The following is a 24,449-nucleotide window of genomic DNA, read 5'->3' as shown; positions in this document are numbered from 1 at the left end:
CCCTGCAAACCTAACGCGTACGGGTTTCAGCATCTACTACTCGATCAAATTGCTCTGCTTTCTACTCTGATGATGCTTTTTGGCTTAACTGAGGCCTTTAATTTTCCTGCTGCTATCAACAATTAAGTGTGAACCTTTCACGTACTGTGAATCCTGCGCTCGGACGGCACGGGACCTCAAGGCATTATCAGCATGTAGACAAACGGTTAAAGGTGCTGTTTAAAAATGTATGTATGCATTGCTTCACTTGCTTCACTTTGCTATGAAACTGACCGACAAGTTGCATGTACAAAGCTATCGGGACTAAAACGTGCTCCTTACCGTCCACGAAAATCTCTTCAAAAGCGACAGAACGTCCTGGACCTGTGGTGCTTCCTAATTCGGCGGTTGTCCACCGCTCATAGAATCTGTGCAATGACAGGCTCGAGAAGACACATATGCTCGGCCCCGCGTACGGGCAGGCGGTTCAGACAAAAGTGCCGTATCATGTCCGGTATGGTTGGGAACGGGCGGCTGAACTGTCCGAGAATGAACTGTCCCGAGTCGGCATCCCGTTGGATCCGCATGTGCATAAAACCTTTGGCGCTCCTGAAATAAGGTGAGTGATTAACATCAAATGGCAAAACGTGCACCGCATTCACCTTCTTTGCGCCCATCTACTTACTTTAAGGTCAGCGAATAGTCTTGTCGTGTGGATTCACTGTTTCGCACCAGGAAGCTGCCCTCCGACAGCGGACGCAGTATCTTTTCGGCATCGATACGGCTGATGGAACCATGGTACCAGCTGATGGGTGGAGAAAGGGATGCAGGTGTTCAGTGGTGAGCCAGCGATCATAAATCGAATACATCAACTCATGAATGACACTTGTCCACTACTTACCCCTGACGATCGAGAGGGATGGAAGCGTCGATAACGTCCACGTGCGGGCGGTTCGATCCCAGATTCAGCCCGAGGTCGAGCGTGCCGAACTTTTTCGGCGGTCTGCTGCCACATTCGTTCAGATTTAGGGTAAGGCTTTGTTTAAATAGACCTGTTGTAATCATATAAAGAAAACACATGGTTTATAAAACAATAAACTTTGTATGTTTAGAATCGTGAATATGTTTTGAATTTCGTAGTATTAGACCCGAAAAGAAAATTGGTATCGTAGCTTTAGAGGCGAAAACACGGTGTACAATAAATTCTCATTCTCTACCCATTAAGGGCTTACGAGACTTTTACCCTATGTGTACGTGGATAGTCAGTCCTCTCATATAGGGGAGAGTACGGTCTCGTTTGGGATTCGAACCCACGCCGTCGAGGTGGTGAGCCCCGGTGCTCATGGGGCGATTTTCTAACCGGCGCTACCGCTCGGCTGTCGCGGAAACCCCGTAATAATAATTAATATGTCAATATATGAACTGCAGTGGCGTTTCGTCCACCTGAGCAACCTGTGCACTGCACAGTCATGAATTTATAGAAAGAATCACAAAACTATTTGTTTAGTTATGGTATTGTAAATTCCACCCGCAATAGTTGCGTTCAAAATCTATTTAACGCTTTACAACGTTGCGCTGGGCACTTCTGCTGGTGCACCGCTGCTACAAACGAGCATCTTTAATCAAATAAGAAAAATTAAGTTCTCTTAACCACAGTCTCATAATACCATTCTCATTACGAACGGTGAAGAAGCGCTAGTTTTCTTAATAGCAAGAGTCAAAATCCAGTTGGAAAGTCGATCAGTTTTGTTTACGGGTGGGCACTTCTGCCAGTGCACTAGCCAATCGTATATGTACACATTAGTTCTCTCGTGCATGTGTTGAATGCGTCCATGTGAAATTGTCGATGTATAGGTGGCTTTCCTGTGCACATTACATTGTACCCAGGTTGGACCTGAGGTGAGTTTGACTTGCCAAATAAGAATTTGATTCACAGACATTGACTAACCGCGAATATATTTATCGAGTAGATATTGACGTTCGTGAAGTGAATTTGGAAGAAAATAAAACTATGGAATAAAATCGAGGAAACAAACACGCAAATACAGCCAACAATTTAAAGCTAATTAAAAAATGTTTAACCAGGCACGCTGGACTGGGTAATATTGCGGGTGCACACACTTCCATTCGAAAGATTTTTCATGCAATTGGTCAATTTAGCGTGAAATTACCGGTCAATTTGTGTATAAGCTGTTAAATTCGTTTTTCAGGAAGATTCAAAAGTAGCAATCAAACATAGCAGAACTAAATAGACCATTCACGGTTCCTCAAACTATTCTTCCACTTAACATCCTGACCAACTTTGTCGTAGTGTGTCATGTCGTTCTGGTTCTAATAAATCACGCTGGTTTACCTAAGTAGGTATTACTTTTTTTAAAGGTGCACAACCATCTCATTTTGTCACCAGACGCCACTGATGAACTGTATTATCTCCACTACGGCTCGATATAATAAGTGTATAAGAATACATCGGACATCCGCGATACCTAGTATGTTTCAGTTTTGTCTTTAGAAGATCGAAAATATGATCCGACGCTGTCAGTTTTTGTGCTATAGTTTTTAATCAGAAGTCGAACCACTCTAGTAAGTCGCGAAGATGATAGATTCGTTTTAGGCCTTCCAGTATCTTTTGCATTATTTATTCCATTTTGATTTTGAAAGGACATAATTTCAGAATAATTGAGCTTTCTAATATTTGTTTTCTTTCCTTATCTATTTTCAAACTTTAACCAACCCCAGTCGGACATAGTATCATTGTATTTTCATGAAACAATGATAAAACACTTTTAATGGTCGACTCATGCTCGTGCGATCGCTAATTGCATTGCACCACAACGAGGCTCTATTGTCTTGTTCATGGTTCGGTTAGCATAATCCGTGCAATTGTGTAGAGTTGTCATTAGATGTTTCCTCGCTGAGTGAAAACGACCCCGCAACCCGCACGACATACAACTGCCCTATCCTACCTAATGCACAGTCCTGCCACCCTTAACCAACCCCATCGCGATTATCGGCGGTAATGCTGATTGTTATTGTTTGACATCATCGGTTGCAATGCACGTCTTTCGTCAGCCATCGTCCTGAACATGTTTATTGTGGAGTGTGAGTAGCGGCAGCAAAGAGAGTCGTCGGCGTTGTCGTAATGGTCGCATCGTAGCTAGACAAAAATTTCCACGAACGTGCTTGGAATGCGGCAATCGGGGTTTCACGATTATCCGCCCTCTCCGAACATGACCGTGCGCGGTGCCCCTGCTCTCGGACGCCAATTACTTTCTAACTGATTAATTCATTATTTATTCCCCACACATGTGCGGCTGACGGTTGGTCGATTCTATGATTTAAATTTCTCACATCACACTCTCCCGTTCGGCACTGCAAGGCGGTAGCAGCGCGGGCATACATTAAACATTAACAATTGCTTGCTCGGTGAAGCAGTAATTACGTGGAGACTCGTTGTGGGCGCTCGTGGTCGCGGTTTACGGCATGGACGGACACCCGAACGATCCTGTGACCTGTGCGGATGCTGCGACACATGTTACACACACGCGGTGGGCTGGCTTTCTACCGCCAGCGCGCCACTTGAGTCACGGCTTGGTTGAAGGGAAATAACAAAACAGAAACGAACAAGTTGGATAGAGCATGAGGGAAATAGAATAAAAAAATACCAATGCTAAATACATCACGTCAACTTGTTCCATGTCCAGCCGCGTCTAAGAACTTTGGTTGGGGTCGGCAACACACCATCGAGATAGAGAAGAGCGATAATGTTTACAACATTTTTCACTCACAACATGCTGTACCGTAACTCATCCTCCTTCGGTCTCATATCCCTTCACTTGGGTAAAGAGTCCTGCCAACTGCACACGGTTGTACGAATGGGGGGAACGAAACCACAAAACTTGTGCAGCTACTACCGAGGAATTGGGAAACTTCATGTGGGGTACGCCTTTCCCGCGCAACGATTTCCCGATATACGAAGGGTCAGCGAAACATGTCTGCAAACAATGTGCTAAACGATTGTTTATCACAATGTACCCCAACGACAACGTTGGCGACATCCCGCACCGCACACACACACCGATTGGGTATTGGTCAATTTTTGGAGGGCGAAACTGTCACATCTCTTTCGCGTCGGACATAGGAAAAGCCTGCTAGTCCCCTACTGTTGATGCAGGAAAACTTCAAACAGGCACGTAGGCGAAACGATTCCCTACTCCGACGGAATAGGGAACGTCACTGAACACTCGGTAGGAGCGATGCTGGGCTGTTCAGTAAGTCCACAATACACGCAGTTCGATGCATAATTTACAAATACTGCGTACCCAACCGAGAGCCTGAATGTGTGAGCTTATGTAGCCAAAGGTAACGATTGAACAGGAAGTCCTAAGTTCAGATGGAAATTAAATGTCTCGTTCGTTTGTGCAATCGGTCTTTTGTTTGGTGTGCCTATGAGTTGCGTGTAGATTTTACGAGGATGGCGTCGAAAAATCCCATTCTGAACAACTCAATTCAACGAAAACAACTGTATCCTATTGTGGTTTTTAATTATGTTGCTGCTTGTCTTTGGTTGATAACAGAATGCTTCACCATGCCACTTTGGTTTTATGAATGGACCACTTTATAGTGATTTCGTATTTTGATTACTTAGCAAAATAGCAAATAGAAATGTAGATACATAAATAAGTAAAAACGGAGTTGATACAATACATTGTTGATACAATTGAGGCACATTAGGCTGACAAAAAAAAAAGAATAACTATATTTGTTCCGATCAAAGAGTTCAACATAGTTCCGACCACTACGCGATGTTCAAGTTCTGAGCCTTAAGTGCCATATTGATTCTATAATATTTTTAAAATCACGTCTTTATAAAGATAAGAAAACATCGACACAGCAAACCAGATTACCCGGGGGCAACTTATACTATGGAATTGATTCAGCTAATAATAAATTTAACCTATGATATGATGAAAAAAAAAATGATATTTTTTAATGAATCCAAAAGCAACAAAACCATATAGCAACCTGATTTTACTTAAAAAAGTTAGGTTTAGGTACTTCAGTCGGTTTACATTTTGCTAGGCAATATATGGTAAATGGATTCAAAATAAAAGCATTCCTAGCTAGGATGCCCTGCCATTCCGGACGCACATAGCTAGGATAAACGTAAAACAATTTCTAGAGTGATATAGCTTAAACCGCAGTGTAACTATCTTAATGCAATGCTATCATGTCTTTGTATGCAAACCCATGCTTGACCACTGAATACTTGCGATCGCCCTCCGTTCCTTTCGACGGTTCCTGCGTCCGAGTGACAGGTGCGTCCTTTACCGTCATAAATCAGTTAGCATCCTAATGATGCATGGACACCCTCTATTGAAGGTAGCGCATAGCGTTGGAAGTGTTTCTTTTCATCCCGCGTGCATCGATGATGATGTCTCCCTCGAACAAACATACTTCATCCATTTATCTAGACGCAATGAAATGGTCATTACAACGATACGACATCAGCTCAGCTCCCAGCAAAGAGTTCTCCCGACGGAGGAACTCCCCATTAGACAGACGCCTACAATTCGTAACCAAAACACCAAGTGCTACAAGATGAAATCGATGTTACTCGATATGCCACAACTGGAAATTAATTATTAAAATGAATGTACACCATGTGCACGTGGTTTGGATGGGGTTGGGTTTCCCGTGTTGGGTGATTGAAATATCACATCCAAACCACACACCCATACACACACACACACAATCTGATTGTAACGGGTAGAAAGGGAATGCCAATCTATTTGCAGACGCTTGACGGTAGACACCAGCAATGCTTACCTCCACCCATGGCCAGCTTGTTATCGGAGTCTCGCATCGACAAGCTGGATGAGGCCTGCGATAGGCCACTAGATTCCGTGCTCGTCTGCAGGAGCATGGCCGCCGAGGTAGACGGTACGGTTGGAATGGATTGCTGCAGCAGCTGCTGCTGTTGTTGCTGTTGCAGTTGATGCTGCTGCTGCTGCTGATTCTGCGACAATCGCAAACGACGCCGTAGTTTCGGCATGTCAAAGGGTAAATCACCTACGTCCACCGACGTGACACTGCCCGACGTGCAGGGTTCCTGTAGGGTGAAAAGGAAGGAAACCATGGCAAACGAATGCATAAAATCTGCCAACTTTTGAGGGTTCATGGACTGAACTGGTTAAAATATCATACCTGCTGCAAATGGGCACGTCTTCTGCGTAGCTTTGGCATGTCGAATGGAAGATCGTGAAGGTCCTGCGGAAGAGCGGCCACCTTGCCATGATCGTTCTGCTTCTCCAGTCCCATCGAGGCTCGCTGAATGCCAAGGTTGAGGAAGTTCGTACGCGATTTGAGGTCTTCGCGCGAGTGGAGTGAGATTCCGCTGTCCGATCCTTGGATTTCAGGTCCTAAAAATACGATATCTTGTAACGTTACATCTTTTCAAACGTTGATGGTGCCTTAATCTGGACTTACCGGTTATCACCAACAACGCTTTGTTCGGCGCAGAACGTCTCTTTGTAACGCTCGTCTTCACAGCCTCGGTACCAATGAGCCCCGCTCCGCTGGTACATTCATCAACATCCTTCTTGGTGGAAGTAAGGGTACCGGTTCCGGCGGCAACGCCGGTCGCCGTAGCCATCCCGTCTACGGGAGACTGTTTCTGGGAGTTGTTGTTGCGATTGTTAATATCTGATGTCTCGGAACCGGGCTCCTGTGACGACTTGTCCGATATAGGACTGAGAATGTTGAGCTTGTTGTGCACCACCACCGGTACTCGCAGCGGATACGCCATCGATGGCCCCGAGTCGGAGCTGTGCGAGCTGAGCGAAGACGAGTGGCGCGAGTCGGAGCTCGAGGTACTCCGGTTACCCTCGCTGGTGCTGGATTTTAGCGACTCCATACTGCCACCGCTGCTTGATGTCGCCATGCTCTCAGTGGAGGAAAAATTACGGCCACGCTGTTGCTGCTGTTTTCCGTGGTGGTGATGGGCGGACCGATGGCCACGCTTCAGCTCGAGAACCCGCTCCGGCTCCAAACACAGCGTCGATCGGGGCCGTTCGCCGACTTTCGAGTTGTGGGCGAACGGGCCGTCGTTCATGCTGCCATCACAGCTCCCGGAAGGAACGTCGTTGTTGCGCACGTGCTGTATGTCTAGCCGGAGGTCCTTCAGTCGTGGATGCTGTGCACCGACGTTGGAAGCGGGAAGATTTGGGGCACTCTTAATGCTGTTGATGAAGAACCGATCGTGCTTGCCCGGGAACTTCATCGGTAGCGGTGCGGTCGACGGAGGGGACGGTGTGTATCCGCGCAAAGGAAGCTGAGAGGAAGACGTGGAGTTAGCGTTGGCGATATTGTCCATTTGTTTGTCAATCTGCAGCTTTTCCTGCAGGTCCTGTGACAGCTGCTCGGCCTGACTGCCGGCTTCTACGCTGGCGCCCGTCGCTTCAGTGTTGACTGCGGAAACAGCTGGGTTGCTGGAAGGCGTCTTGCTGGCTGCGGACTTGGTCCGCTTCGAATCGAGCCGCTTGTTGCGACTCTGGCTGGCCGATACCATATTGCTGGCGCTGCTACTATTGCTCTTGGTCAGCTGCAGCAGCACGCTCTGGTTGGTGATCCGGTCCACTTCGTCCAGATCGTCGTCCGAGCGGGTGATCTTCGAGTCGAACGCCGTCTCGTATATCTGACGGGTGCGCACGTTAGCCATGTCGTCGGCGGTGCCCGCCTCTGCTGGCGGTAGCACGGATGGGTCGCTCAGTAAACAGTCAGCGCAGTCTGTGGCGCCCGGCTGGTGCACATAGAAGATGCTCCGCGGACGGAAGAGTTCATCGTTATCCTCGCCGTAGGCAGGCGTCACACAGGCACAGACTGCCGCCGGACCAAGCAAACGGTGCGGTGGCATCGAACTAGCATCGAGCAGGGGTCCAATGTTACAGCTGGCTCTAGCAATGGCCAGTGCTTGCGCGTGCCAGGCGCGCCGCTTGCGACATTCGGAGCAGTCCGAATCGTCCGAGGTAGTCGTCGAGGGCGAATCGCAACGAATTATTCGCACGCCCTCTTCAGTGATCGAGTACCGCTTTGGCAGGCACACTTCCTTCTCTGCGCCCGGCGTGTCTAGGCTACTGCTCTTCTTGTATCGAACGCCAGCCTCTCGCGCTTGGCGAATATTTCCTGCAGCTGAAGTGCCAGATGTCTGCCTGTTCGAATCGGCTTCCTCTTCTGCTGGCTCCTGACGGGGCTGCTGATCAGTGCCCTGGTCCTGGTCGAGTTGCTGTTGTTGTTTATTCTTCAACAGATCAGAATAGTAATAGGGAGAAGGATTTCGAATCGAGTTGTTCGGACCGGTTGTTTTGATTGGACTTTGGCGCAACGGCAAAGGCTGTACCAAGTCGTCCGAAATACTATCGGGGGAGTTGAGCTCCGGTATCTTGCTTAATTCGTCCTCTTCTTCGTCGTTGTCCTCTTCCTCTGAGGTGATCGGTGCCGATGATCCTGCACAGTACACAAGGTTAGCAGCTCTTCTGTTAGAACTTCTCCCCGATTGAAACTCCTTCTTTTCCATACTTACCTGAGCTAAAATTTTGATTAATGTATTTGACTTCCGAACAGCTGTCCGGCCTTCGGGCACGGCTTCGTGTCCGGTGGCGTCCGGTCGCCTTGTAACTGCGATGCGTATCAAAGATTTCTTCTACGGTCTTGATGGCAACGGTGTTTGCCGCGGCCGCTGTCGCTGCGTCAACAGATTGTGGAGCACAGTTCGCAGGACCGGATGTCGTTGGAAGTGGAGGAAGCGTCGGTGGATGTCCACTGATCGTACCAACTGTTGCCGGGATACCAGATAATGTCGGTCCGATACCCGGTATGTTACTGTTGATGGTCGGAACCGCTGACAAGGGTTGTTGCAGTATTAATGGTTCAAGAAATGAAACCTAGAAAAAGGGATTGATTAACCTTAGTTAGTTAAATATTTGAATTTGTTTAAAACAATAAAAATACAAATTTAACATGTTGTTGGATTTCAAATTGATATTCAAAAACTAGCGAAATTTTGAACCACTTTTAATCATTTTAAGAGATCAAATTGATCCAAGACATTTTCGCTTAGTTGAACAAAAGAAATTATCTTATTTAAAAGTTTCTATAAATCTTAGCAGTTCACATAAGTGAAAATTCAACTATCAAACTGTTTTGTTTTATGCTAATATATCTGAAAAAACATTGTTTCTTTAGTTTAAGAACCCAAACATTTTTTCATATGAGTAAGAACCGACTTTAGATTTCCAGTTTTTCTCTGGTTTCTAGCAAAATAAATATACCTTTTTTTTCAAGTTCCATCCGAAACCATCAGATCATAAACTATCGATAATCTTTCATCCTACAAAAGCCAGTACGAATGTAACGGCACTTCTATCGAATCCCAACGCAACCGACCATAAACATTTCAAAAATCGATTATCTCCTCACCTCACGCGTTCAGAACATTATCGCCCTCAGGGAATCGTTTAACTCGAGGTGTCTCTCTTGCATGACCAAACGCTGATCTTCTGTGTGTTCCCCAAAAACCGTAACAGCCAGCCTTCCTCCAAAGTAGAAGTAGAAGGAGGGCAAGCCGGGAGGGAAGCTAGAAACAGACGGAACATGCCTAAGGGTTTCTGCGTCCCATGAACATCGCAACCAAGTCCCACGTGTGAGAATTGATGAATCCACTGGGGCTTCATTCACGCGATCCACACCGCATCGTGTCACCGCCGTGTGTATTGCACACCGTGTATTGTCAATGGTGCAGATCCTTCGCCACAATTTCGGCCGGCCGGAAAACGGTGTACTTTCAGAATATATTTTAAAAAATAAACAAACAACGGTTCCTAACCGGTAGAGCCGTATTTTTCCTACTCCACCCTCTGTCCACTCGACTTGACAGCACGCCAAGCGTACGGAACGCGACATCTTGATCCTTCCGGTGAGAACCATTCCGGCATCGTCGCGACACTCGAAGTGACGCTGGATAATTTATGACAATTTTAATTTATGGTGTAAACAGAAACATGCAATCTGCAAATATAAAAAAGAACTGCGGCGGCGGGGCTCCACTATAGCGAAAGGCTGATAACAACGATTTCGCGTGCGGAAGACCGAAACTTTAAACCCCCACTTGACAATGTCACCGTGAGCTGGCTGGTCCACGGCGAAACTCAGTGCTAGGCGAAATTGAATAAATTTCTTTCCATCGCGGGTTAATTCGATTAGGCTCATGAATATTTAGACACCGATCGCAAAAGGATGTGCTGCCCGCGTTCGATGCTGGATGACATCTCTCACACGTTTTCAATCGCTCGACGCAGAGCTCAAATATTTTGCAAAACTTTCCCGATTTTATCACCGAGCGCCAACACACAACTTCCAACCCCGGGGGATGCGTGTCGAAAGGAGGGAAAGAGGAATGTTCGAAAAAATGTAATATAATTTACATAAATTTAAATTGAAACCCAAGTATCGACTTGATCCCTTACGGTAACAACTTTGCAATAGACGATTTCGGTTCATTATTTTGTGCTCAAAACCGATTTTCATCCATTCCCCAACGCACCAGAGTGAACGATTTTCGGCAACGCTCGTTAGCGAATTTTGGCTTTCCTGTGTGGGTGAAAATATTTTTATATTTAATTAAAATTCTCCTCTTCCGAGAGGCTGCCTTTGCTTTCACCTAAACAGTCTTCGGTTCATTTAGCAGACGGTCACGACGTCGACAGGATTGTTGAAACCCCACGCTGTGGAAAATATCTCACGAAATGTTATTTAAATTGGCTTTCCACGTTCGCGGTTGGAATGTAACCTCGAGTTCTCATTATGAAATATTTATTGAACATTACTGCCAAACCGCCGATCGCTTGCTCTCGAGATTTCCTTCTATTTAGTATTCACCGACAGTGTCACAATAAACGAGAGATTAAAAATACCCTACGGTATGAGGCAAGAGGACTTACTAGGAGAGTAATCTGGACAACAGAGCGTCCCTCGAGTCGAAGCAGGAATTACCAAAGATTGCCATCGCCACTGGTTGGATGTGCTTCCAATAAATAGCGTGTGCGCGCGGCTTTTTACCAATTACTTGGCAACTGCGCCACACCCGATTCTACGATGTGCAAAATATTTAAAACTCAATATTGAACGATTAACAAATTTTCTCTCAAATGCCACCGAAATACCAAAACTCATTCCCCTTCGAAACTTAGCCAATTCTCTTCAGTACGCGACCAGACTGCACCAACAGACCGGTAAAGTAGACGAGAAAGAATCCACTTCATCCCATTTGGCAAATGGTAACAATGTGCATTCATCGTGCCGTTCGGTAGGGGTTCCCGAGCCAAAGGAACAACATCAGATGAAACCAATAACAATATGGCAAAAAAGGAAGGACTTCTTTCTCTTCCACCATCCGGTGCTGCGTATTGAATCGAATCTTCTCTGCGAGGCAAAAAAAATCATTCTAACGAAAAATTCTTTTGTCACTAGTCGGTCGTTCGATTTCGCTCGAAATTGATCGAAGTGAGGTTCCATGGATCGTCATTAGCGAATGCAGACGATTTGGTGAGAGGAAGTCTGCGGCCGCTGTTGCTACGGAGGAGGTGAAAAGGAAGCCATCGACTCTGTAATGGGAAAAATTGTGCTTCTGAAATCCGCGTCATTGGTTGTGGAAATCGTTCCGTTCCGTTCCCGGGCATCGGCGATTTGCGCCCTGTGGCAAGAACGTGCTCGCGGATGTCATAAGCAATCGGTACCTGTACCGTGTGCTAGTTGGACAAGTTTTTCCCGGTCATTTAGCCCCAGTAGCGGGAACGCCACGTTTCTCTAACGGCGGCCGGAAAACTCGCTGCGGCTGGATATTGCCTACAAGGAAACAATGTAGGCAAAACACAAGTACGGGCAATGCTATGCGAACAATTTCAGGTTATTTGTAGCATATAGGAGCACCAGACAACACAGCCGTACAAAAGTGGTGGGATGGTTCTAAACGGGAGAAAAAAGAAAGCGCCGTCCAAAGAGCCAATACTGTTACTTTATTTAGCAATAACGTACATGTTGGCTATATATGAATCTGCACATGGCAAAGAGAAACTGAAACGCTAAATTGAACCGCCCGAGTTCAAATTGAACTGGTTGAAGTTGGGTATTCCAAAGCCATTTGCAGCATAAGCTACCACAGGACTAAACTGGCTTTAAATTAAAAAAATGATGATTAGTCCCATCTCTAACCCCAACATTGACTTGAGAATGGTGGAGTTATCAAAATTATACTATGGTAGAAAAATAATGTAAAAACTAAACTCAGGCGGTTGGTCCAAATCTGTCGACCTTCAAAACATGGGTTTTTAAAACATAGTTTGCTCCTTTTATATGTTTGCCTATTTATTCTGGATGCGGGGTAAAATGATTTGGTTTAAAAATTAACAATGGGAATATCTTCATCGTTGTGATGTCGATTTTGTTTTCCGAGTTTGCTGAGTTCCATGAATATTGATTTTTATTATTATTAGTTGGGTCACGGTGGTCTTTTCTCTCCGGTCTGCATTAATACTGGTAAAAATTGTCTTCTCCGTCCTCTAATGAGTTTCGCTTTGAGTGGGAAAACTTTTTCCGACCGCTAATTTTGTGTAAAAAAAAAAAAAAGAAAAACCTGCCCAACACCGGTCCCCAGCGGTACGCATCCGTGCACCACTCGACCGGGATCAGGTGTAATAGAGTGTGCACGACGAAGAATTGAATCTGTCGGAGGCGATTAGATCGCGCTGCTTATCGCTGTCACGGAGCCGATGCTCGCCACAGTGCAAATCCAACTAAATCTACCTGACATCCAATTAAGCTTTAATTTTCTTCGGCGATGTATCGCGGAAGAGCGAATGTATCGGGCAGCTTTAATCCTGTACAGGAGTAATACCAGGAGTAATGCGAAATATGAGTGGTTCAGCCTTTAATACAACCATCTTATTTGAAGAGCTTCGATCCGTCGAATTGGTTGATATTGCTATGAGGTTAACACATCCATAGAACAAAAGTTTAATAAAAATAATAAAAACTGCTTTCAAACATTCGAAAAAATAATGTTTCCAATGAATTTGCATATGACAAAATTCGATTTTATGTCGTGAGTAAAGTATGCTGATAACACAACACGTGAAATTATTATTTACATCAACCTAAATCTAACCATAATCACCATTTAATACAAAACTGCAAGCAAATTTTAAAAAAATAAGCTGCTCACAAGTCCTACGCGAATACAGTTATTTGGAACCACGAAAAACACCTGGCGCCTCCATATGGATAGAATACTACTTCACATTAATCATTCATCAAACTCCAAAAGCAACTGAATTTTGTGCCATCCGAGCCAGCACACCGTCTTCTCATAACTTATTTACGAGCTCATATTGCGTAGCATCACCGCTGGATATCGTTGCGTCGCTCGACCCCTTGAGCTGAGTCCAGTGGAGTTCCCAGCGACAAACAGCTTCCCTAGATGGTCTAGCTTCCCCCGACGAGTTCGAGCTGATGGGAGACTCGCTTCAAGAGCGCCCCATTAATACTACTTCTACGGTACGTGTTCTGGACGCACAACCAAATAAACCTAGCCTTCAGCACGGTGTGGGCTTTCGTAACTTCAGGTGGGAACATACCAGAAACCCCTGGCAACAACACCGAAGGCACCGACGGCACAATAACAACGACTGCAACAACAGCCGGGCCCCGACTGGGAGAGTAATTTATTTGCGTTTTAATTAAATTCTAATTCAATTAAATTATGGTAGTTCAATTTTTTGTCCATTTAAAAAGTAATTATTTGCACCACGGGCGATTTCGCAACGCCCTCGCCGAAGTAATCGTAGCTGAAACTTCTTCAAAGTGCGGTGAACGATAGAAAGTGGAGTGTTCCTGATTAAACGGTGTCTCCATTTCACAGTATTCCAGCAAGATATCTTTACCATTTGCTGGTTTTACGTTAGCATTGATTGCAAGCTCACACCATTTTGTAATGCGCTTGCAATTGTTTTACCTCTGACATCTATGGAGTTTCTTAACCTTGCTGGACCGATAGCGGAAGCCCATACTTACGTGATCTGACTGTGGACTCGGTGAGGCCCAATTGTTTGGTATATGTTGAACGAGGCAAGGATCAAAACTGGACGGTCGTTTCTTTACAAAGTCAATCGGTAAGCTGTAGTCATCACAGACGGATATCTGAAAAGAAATGAACAACCATAAGGTGTTAGTAAAGCGATGAAAGCGATACCGTCGTGGTGCAAGTAAAATACGCGCTTATAACGTGCTTTGATACTGTTAGATTCTCTGAACAACTGTGACGACAGCCATTGTCTCTAAAACACCTCTTTGGCGTCGTAAAACCTTTCAGCCAATCGTTCGGACTATTTTTCGTTTTAGCCTTTCAGCTCCATAAACCTCACACATTGCAAAGCCGGCAGGACATGTTGGAGGTTTTCAGCGTGTGCATCCTCTCGTCTACGACCATTTCCATATTGTAACCGTTGTCAACGGAAATTCCTCGGCTTAGTTCGCACTTTTCCGCACTTTGCTGCGACGCCTTTCATGTTTGTCACCCATTTTTCGGCAGGGAGAACGCGTTCGGATGGTGGCAAAATATGCATAAATTTCAAATTCTATTGTTTTCGTTACATAATTCATACGGTACCAGCATACGAGGGCAGATAAACAGGCCGCGTCGTAGCCGTCCACCGAAAGAATCTCGGCCCCTAGGACCCTCGAGGAAAATTTTGAACTTCCCTACGTTACCCCTTCGTTTCTGACATCCCCTGCGAAACGTAGGCTTAGAATAGGGGATCTGCTTTTGGGTAGATTCCACGTTTTCATTAAATTGAATTTTGCACGATGACACTGCTGGTGGCCATACACATCCGCTTTTCCCCATGGCGGACACTGCCCCGGAAGAGCTGCAAGCAAAGGATGGATGTTTGCCCAACGCACGCAACGGTAATGATACGACGATTAATACCCTGCATGGTCCATGCAGAGCAGGGGAAGTTCGTTCGATGTCCTATCGACAAGTGTTTGCGTCAGTGCGTTTTGTTTAAATACACACATGCATCCACTTCAAATCAACCCCAATTTATGGAGCCGAACATTGACTGTTGCACTTTTGTCGCGAGCAACACACGTGCTGTCTAAAATTCCGTAATTCACTGTATTTTATGCTGACGTAATGTAAACCTAGATTCATTGTCAATGTAATTCCTACAGCATTTTCCCAATATGCCATTGAGGCACCTTTTGCGAAAGTGTTTTTGAAATTATCATTTATATTTTTTTTCGATTTGGTTAAATTTATATAATTGATTTCAATCCTTTTTGCTATGGTAAGCTTACTCAATGCTGTCTCTATTTTAATAAAGATTTCCATTGCTTTATTTGTTAGTATTCTGTCCATCGCAAAATATTTCATACTACAGTTTCCTATCCAAACTCTTCCACACGTTCGATCTCCATGCCTACCAACTCTACCGCCGTTGGCAAAAATGACTGGCTTTCGGGTCCTTTCGACCAGCCCTAGTAAGCAAAAGTTTGCTCCATTGCTTCTCCACCTCATATCTACTACATATTTTAGCTTTTTTTTATGTATGGAGTACTATGTACACTAAAAACTCAACCAATATTGACCCGTCGCTTCTGAAACTTTTCACACATTAAGTTTAAGTACTGCAGATGTTGTTGAAGGTTTGTTTGATCACAATTTTGTAATAAAATCATCTAAATTTTACAATTGAAACTCAGTTTTACTAACACAGACAAAACAAGCATGTAAACAAATGTCAAGGTGTATCCAACATAGCTACCCTAAGGTTTATACATCAAGTGGAAATTGATGAAATATCAAACATTTTAAATATGTCGTTATTGTAACTATTAAATTCAAACATATCTTTCAAGTATTAGTCAAAACCATAATACTTTTCACAATCCCTTCGTCACCGAGCAACGCCGGGGCGTCAAGCTAGTTATTCATATTCATGATTTACGGTCATATTAACCTTAAACACGTTTGGATGCGTCCAGCAAGCACTCCAGCTCGCCATCCCTCAGTGCCCCAAACGAGGCTCGTACCAGCAAACCCAACCCCTCGATGAGGTGAAATTTATTAAGCCGTAATCATTGCAAACAATACACAAATACTCAAACCCTTTCCCGAATGACCAGAGACGCACCAGCAAAGAGGGATGAGAAGGAAGCCGACACGACAGGACGCTGAAAGGTAATACCAAAATGTTTGGGTTTCATTTCCGTTCTGTGGCAACCCTTGCGGAGAGCGGGGCAAGGAACGCGGTGTTGATTTTTTTCCACAATTTGCTAGCCTTATGAAAGTGAAGAAACAAAACAAACACAAAAAACGCAACGCCACCGCTGTTAGGGATGGATTATTGAAAGAATAAATCATTCCAAATGATTTCGTATCAATTTCAATTACGCCTGTATTTGTTGCTTTTGATGATGACTGTATTTTATTACGCGATCGTTAATTACAGCCTATTCCAAGGAATGTTGATGGGATCCACATTGGTGGGAGGTTAATTTTGGCTTTTGATGCAAGAGCAGCCAAATTTAAAGTTCATTTTCTGTTTGCTGGTAGGCTAACCGCAGGTTTTGATTAAAAATTCATAAACATTCATTCATTTACAATGACCATACTTTTCATTGTTTACTTTTATGATATATTTCTATTTGTTTTTCTTTAAAAAAACATACTAGATCTGAGAACAAAAGTTATTTCGCTACGGTGGAATGGTATTTTTTTTAAATATCCCAAAATATCAAATCAGAACTGGAATATGAATATGTGATTTTATCAATAGATTCATAAAATAAGTAATGTAATTAGAATTGTTTAATACAGATTTGGCATGAATCTTAATCATTTTTTTTGCATTGATTGTAAGTTTAATGAACTGTAACGTTTGATGAATCGTTGAACAAAAGATTAATTAAGCCCAAAGAGTCACGAAGAATGCTAGAGAAAAATCTCCTTTTTAATGCTTTTCTTGTTGCTGGATCCTCACACATCAAAGGATCATGAAAATTCATGAAAGATTCATAAATCAATCAGAACGAAAGTTATCTCGCCTGGTAAGATTGAACCCTCCAAAAGATTCGTAAGGCACACAAAAGTTTGAAAGCTCTGAAAATATTTATCGAACTGCATTTTGTTTTAAAGCATACCACTAGAGAACATAATTGCAATTCATTGAATAGATCATTGCCCAAACATAATTATTAACTTTTTAATATTCAATGAACACCGGTATACAACATACTTATTACACAACTAGAGTGCAGCGTGGTTTAAAACAAAACGTACACATAAAGTTCTTTACACGTTCCACAATAAATCTTAACGTACTTTGACAGAGTACCTTCGGCGAATACATGAGATTTGGGAATTACAATTCATACTTGACTATGGCACCATAAAAAGTCCACACTGCATCCTTCCTTTATCCTTCCTGTATCCTTCCTTTCGTACATTTTGTTATTTATTTCCTAAGATTTTTCTTCCATTCCTATGAAACATCATCAAACAATGCAATACAATCATCCCAGCACACTACTTGGCATTAAATTTTCATACATAATGGTGATATATTGTAGGAAAAGTGTTGCTCGAAGTGGAGAAAAAAGGAAATTCTATGCATACAAATATTCACACCTTTGCGCAAAGCCCAAATGGACGAACATAGATTTCACTTACGCTAAGCGCTTCTCGCACCGAACTCTGGCTACGCTGCCTGACGTCTCAAGATTCTGGCTTTATTTGCCGACGGGTTTGGTAGAAATTCTATACAAATCCACCGAGCTACCGCTGTGCCGGCGCAGAATCCACTAACCAGCCTCGCATTCAAACAGGTACAACAATTTGTTTCGCTTCCCCCGTTGTTCCACTGCCTACCTCGCACATAAATTCGACAAATTACGGTAACCAAGGATGGAGCCAGATAGGAGCGAGGGTGAAAAAAACGAATCGACGACTTTGGCACATAAGTCCTTCGCTGTGAAACTTTCCCCGGAATCGACAACCGGGAAAGCCTGGCCTAAGCCACAACAGCAAAGAAGGAACCGCACGGAAGGAGCAAATCAAATCAATTTCCGGCTATAAATCAAAGGTACAGCTAGAAGTTGATTCCAATATCTTTTCCGTCAGTGAAAGCGAAAGCACCAGATCCGCCGGATCGAGCCAAGATCCGTTGCCTAAACGAGCTTGTCGCCGCTTGGAGTTCTTGGATCTAGCCCGTCGGTGTCGTAACGTGAAATGTGGATGGGCTTCACGCGCGGAAACCGTCTTCATCTCCCCCTGTGGGACTACCTGACGTATATGTGTGGCCGCTAGATCCAACCTCGTTGTCGATTTAAGCCACCCTTCGCAACCCTTCGTTTTCGTTAGCCAGCGACATTCAATGCCCAAGAGTACCGCAGCAAATTTCATACACCGTGGAGAAAAAAGAACCATTCCACACGTACGGACAATTCGCTGCAGCAAAAGACACAAGGTTGCCCCCATATACTTCCAGTACCGTGCTTGTTCGGTACCAATTGCTACTCACCCTCCGCTGGTCGGAAATTGGTCGTTTCGTCGAGCTCAGAAGTGAAGGATTCTATTCATTCCTTAGATCGCCCTCGAACCTTGTGACTTGTTCCCGGCAGCAGTAGAACTAGAACATGGCCGGTTCGGGGCACGATCGAACCGGGCTTTTACTTCCCCGGCCGTGCAGCAGGGTGGACGTGTTGAAACCGGCAAGATTTATGGTGTCTCATTTGAATGCGAGTGAAAATTCTCCGATACGGAGCAGCGGGAGTTCCATCATGTTAACACTATCCACTCGGCGATTCCCTCCCTGTGACGCAGGCCGGGATATGTAAATAGGGTTTTATTTATTGAAATCACTATTTACATTTTATATTTATAACATCTAATATGGACAACAGAAGGGACTATCTGCCTTTTTTCTCCATGGTCCTAAAGTGTAACCTTCAGCTGTATCGGCATAGCTTCGAGCGAGAAAAAACAAACAATGTGTAGGTGACGGATTGCAGACAATGTAGCGCCTCCGCAGTCCTTCTTGAAGGTGGTACGATGAAAGCATGGCTTTCCCCTGATTACATTTTCCTTCCGACCTTCGAGCTTACCATAATGGAAACTGCCACCGGCGAAGGATGCTCCCACAATCACAGCGCCTCATTGCTTCAGCACCATACTCTTTCGCCAGCAGCAACGGAACACCACATGTACGCACAACAAATGGATACCATTTCCTCCAATCGTGGCGTGTGGGAAAGCGCCAAAGGAGCACGATTCACTATCGATCCATGTGCGCGAAATGCAATATACGGCCCGGAATTGATTCCATTTACACATGGGCTTGTTCTTATTACACATCATTTGTAACGTCTCCTCATCGCCAGCACCTCGAGCTCGGTTGGTTGCGCCAAAAGCCCTCCATGCCAGCAGAAGACAACAAGCAAGAAAGCAACAGCATCCGAAGGGTGGCGAACCGGCCCAGCCCTACGAAACCAGAAACCGATTTATTTCGAGTGGTTCGCCGATTTAATTGCACGCCATCGAAATTGAGCGAATTTGCATTTTACATCACGATCACGAGTGGCAACATGTTGCATGGGCCCGCGCCCGTACGCAATCACAAATTCAATTACCTATCCACTAGGCGAAACGAAAAAACAATCCACCCGCAAACCCTTTTCAAGCTGTAAGCACAATCGACCTGAGAAGCAGAGACAAAGTGGTCAGATTAATAGTCACACATAAAATTTAATGCATTACACCTTCCGGATCGACCCGGAAGATAGTCACCGAATCTCTTGATGCCTCGCTCGTAAGTAGTATTTCATCTGTAAAACCTCAAACAACAATTTGCTTGCCCCTGGTACCACTTGCTCTGGGCAAAACCAGAGCCCTTCGACCATTACCAAGGTGCAAAAGTGCAGTGTCTACTCCCCCGTCGACCGTTACGGACAGTAAAAATTCATTAAAATAGACTTTTATAGACAATCAATTTTACGCACTGACAGTCATTAACATATTTGTCCCGACAATAACGACTGTGGTCGTCGACGGCAGGCATCCGGGCAGGCGAATCTTCCCACCGTGACCGACCGGAGTTGTCCACGGCGGTGTTGACCACAACGTAACGACGGACCACGGTTGGTTCCGGTAATGGCGTGTGGTGAGTTTTATTTCTTCCAAGGTGCGTGCCGATGGTCGAACGGGGATCGAATGGGTTAGCTTTTATTGCGCTCAGCGGAAGCATAGTAACTCCCGGTGTAGTAACTCCCGCAGGTTGGGACTGACAAATGGTTGTTTTATCGTGGGAATGTGGTATCAATAGAATGGCGACAAAGCATGTACGTGTACATCGTAGCTACGGGATGCAGTAAGCAAGGATCACGTGCCCTTGGAGATTGCTTTCTCTTTGTTTGGGGAAAATGGATATTAAATCCGCATCTCAAACCCAATGAAATAGATTCCAAAGCTATATGTACAGACTAGTGAATTATGAATATTTTTTTGCTATTTTTGTCGATATACCGTATACTATTAATAAGTATGTTAATAAGTAGACGAAGCAAAAATGATAGCAAATCTAACAATTCAATCCAAATGTTGTTTTGAATTTAACTGTAAATTAACAAATTAACTGGAAAAAATCGTTCCATTTGATTTTGGTATTGGTTGATTTTGGTATGGTAGAGAATAATTCAACCAATTCCAAGGATTGCCACAAGATGCTAGAACTAACCATCAAGACAAATATTCTCCAGGAGACATATTAGGCTCAGAAACACATTAGACAAAAATCACACTCCCCAATTAGAGCTGTCAGAAAACCATTGTCTACCGTATTGGTTTCACCGAACATTCGAATGCAGACTTTTCACGTTCGATCGTTTGAGAAATGTAATCACGTACCGACCCTAAATCTACCCACGAACGAGTCGTGATTTCTATAGAAAAAATAAATGTGTTCCATCGTGCTAACAAACATCCAGCAAAATATAAAAACAGCATCCAATAAGCCACCTATGGTGTCTCCGTAGCTGTGGCCCTGAGCGCTGGAAAATCGAGGGAATCTCTCGGGTTTCTGGTTTTCCACCATCCGCTTCGGTCGTCACATCTGGCGTCACAAAGCGCCAAAATGGAAGCAAACAAAAACAGCAACGCAAAATCAATGTGTTGAAATATAGCGCATCATTATTCTTTCGCAACAATTGTTGTCACTCGCAAAAACTTCGAACAACACGGTAAGTACTCATAATTCGTTTTTTCGCGCACCTTGCTGTTGCGGAAATAAAGAGCTTCCAACCATATTTCCACTGGATGAAATGAGGATGGGTGAAACCGGCAGATAAATCTCGGTGAGTCGGAGTTTCTGCAAGTTATTACTCTTATTATTACATAAATTGTTTCCCCCCCTCGCCAGCGGCAGCGTGAGGACAGTCTTTCCTCGAGAACAAGCCATGGCAGAAGAGGCAATAACGACTGCCGGCAGGAATCGCGTCAAGTACGCAAAAGGGAAGACGGGGTTTTGAAATCACTCAACTTTTCGCCAAAACCACGAAAACACCGATGAGAAGTCAACCGTCGAGCGATCGCAGTCCACCCGCACCATTGAATAAAGCGATAAATTATGCTTAATGTATCTCCGGAACAGAGCTCCAAATCCGTGGTGCTGCGAAATAAAAACGGAGATTCAGTGGATCACCTCGTGCTTTTGTAGGAAATTCTTTCTTTCTCCAACGGCACGGATAAACAGGCATTCAGTCTTTCGATTTTGGTTCGGGTTTTTCAACATCAAGGCGCCCTTCGCAAGACTGTTACCCTCGACGGCGCTCGGTTTGCAGACACTGCGTCGCCTGTATCCTTATCACCCCGATTATCGCGACCAAGACGAGCCCAACCGCCCGATTCGGGCGTGTTTTTATCACTCGACCCAATAAGTGTGGTAAATCTTTTCCTTTTTCTATTTACATAAACTCAGCACACCCTTCGCCTGAATCGACCCTCAATGGACGGAAAACACCCCCAAGATCGGAGGAAAGTGTTGGCTAAGCCTAACAGTTGGGCAGCCACAGCCGCAAACCGAAGGCCACAGTGTATACAGAAGGGAGAAAGCCGAATCGAATCAACATAAAAACTGCCCGGAAAGGATTTACTTCCCCATCTCCTGCTGGGAGAGACTCTCGGAGAAAGAATGATTCAATAATAATCATAATTTTCTTTGTCATCACGCATTTTGTCTTTCCCCGCCAAGGACTCCATTTTGCGACCCGAAAAATGTGATGTGTTCCAGATATTTAACTTTTTGCTGTTGGCGTCCAGCAGTGATGGCACTTTCGGAACGTTTGCTGGAGCAGAACCAAATTACGGTTCTTCAAGGACGCGGTACGATGGCGACATCTGCTGGCCTTGGTCCAAACCCTCCAGTTCAGGCGTGCAGGTACCGACACTAGCCTTTCGAAAATACTTCTCATTTCCGGAGCTACCTATCGTAACTATTTATTGAATCCGCTTAAGTCCTCGAACAAAATTCTTGCTCATGCGAAGAATCTTAAGTATCATCATGAGTTTCTTTTTTCTTTGCGACCGAACGACGACAGTCCTTTTACAACATTACTTTTTCGCTTCTCTTCTAATTTCTGTCCCTTGCAAGCAATTCTTACCAGCGCCAATACCCTACAGCTAAATCTTACAGTTTGGTGGCTTAGATCCTTCACCGTATAGATAATGTTTCTTCATCTTTTCTCGCTCATCTCCACATGAGCCGCTACCCCGCTTGATCTCCTCGAAGTTAGGTTGTTGTCGAACGGAAATGGGAGAAACATATAGAAAGACCCCCCGATGATACCGATACTTTAGTCCTGGTGGGGCATCCGGAATGTGACCGACGTTGGACCGTGCGTATGTTATGAAATTGACGAAACGGTACAAGAGACGGGAAAAAAATGGGATACTTCATAGGCCCATAACATACCAGACGGATATGAATTACTGTTTTTTTTTCTATGCGGACCTATCCCTCCAACCTCAGCCATCCAAAGGTTTGATTACCTTTTCGTCGCAGAACACCAACAAAATTGCCAGAAAACAAGACCGGTAATGATATTGACAAAACGCACCGCTCCTTCTCCCACTAAGAATATGTTTCCACAACCATCCAACCAGCTGCAACTCCTAGATCTTACAGATTTAGAGCCGGTTGACTCTAGCAGGGTATAAAAGGGGGCCAGTATGACCGGATCGTACATGATAATAATCCGAGAAGGATTTGTATCACGGCTTATCGGCAGATATGTTCGTTTTGAAGTCTTCGCTCGAAACAAACAGTAGCCGAAAAACTGCCGAGGAAAGATTTATTGGGGAGCTTATCTTTTGACGCAGTGATATGGGCCGAAGTTTTGTCAGATTTGTTGGGCAGCACTCTGTAATAAGTACGCCGTAATCCGATTCTACGTTTAACCGCTAGCAGATTCTTTTTTCGTATGTTACCCGACTGAGATTACTCAAGGTCTTCGTCCCTTTTTCCTCTAATATTTTTAAAAAGATCCGAACAAAATTCTTTTTATAAATTCCATCTTCAAAGGTAAGAGGCAAAGCCGGTTTGACTACGTTACGACAGTAGTTTGACGGCTAGAGGAAGTTTCTTTAAGAGATAATTTTATATTCATAGAATAAAATAAATTCCTTGCCAGTATCATGCTTATACTTGCCGCTTTTGGTACCAGCACTAGACATTGCATAACGTCACTGGAGGTGTTTTCCACGGATTCTGCTCTGGATCAATACGCCATGTGAGGCCCGCTACAAAATAGACGTAATTTTACCACTGGCAGCGATGCATGGCGCTCGGGAAGAGCAAAAACCAAAGAAGCAAAAAGGAGAACTGTACGAAAATATCACGTCTTGCAGTGCGTTGCCGGGTACGAAAATAAATAACACCCAAAGCAATCCCACACTTCCTTCCCAGCAACATGTTCACACCTGCTACATCCATTCCGCCTTCCGGAGGAAAGGTTTCAGCGGTGATATCCACCACGAGACACCTTCGACGACCGCCCGAGCGCGTTCATCCTGCTGGCGTATGCATTTTCCACAATTCGTCAAATATTCATGAAGTCAGGGAAAACAATAGACCGTTCTGGGCCAATACCAGTGGGTTCGCAGGGCTCGGAGAAGAAGGTGAAAAAGAACGCAGCCGTGTTTACGCATACACTTTGCGACAAAAAGTCGCCTCGCTGAGTCAGCCTTGGACGGTGTCGACCAAAAACAAAACAAAAAAAGGGCAAGCGTAACCTTCCACCGGCGCATTTGAGGCGCCGAGGGTACGAGGATTCGGTTTCATTTAGTTCCCTCCCCTCAGTCGCGC

General features: G+C 44.6%; 1 protein-coding gene across 1 annotated transcript; it reads right to left on the bottom strand.

The window, feature by feature from the left end:
• Positions 1-398: 398 nt before the first annotated feature.
• On the bottom strand, positions 399-22,822 carry LOC131285145 (uncharacterized). Its single transcript, XM_058314005.1, has 10 exons — positions 22,777-22,822; positions 17,376-17,429; positions 14,104-14,249; positions 8,561-8,921; positions 6,469-8,484; positions 6,187-6,401; positions 5,809-6,091; positions 881-1,031; positions 665-784; positions 399-588 (listed from the first exon to the last, which is right to left on the bottom strand). The coding sequence occupies exons 1-10, from the start codon at positions 22,820-22,822 to the stop codon at positions 399-401; spliced, it is 3,582 nt and encodes a 1,193-aa protein (XP_058169988.1).
• Between the last annotated feature and the right edge of the window lie 1,627 nt (positions 22,823-24,449).

This window comes from Anopheles ziemanni, chromosome 3 (genome assembly GCF_943734765.1).
Source record: "Anopheles ziemanni chromosome 3, idAnoZiCoDA_A2_x.2, whole genome shotgun sequence".
Lineage (NCBI taxonomy): Eukaryota > Metazoa > Arthropoda > Insecta > Diptera > Culicidae > Anopheles > Anopheles ziemanni.
Note: the sequence above shows the minus strand (reverse complement) of the source record. Positions and strands in the feature narration are given on the sequence as shown.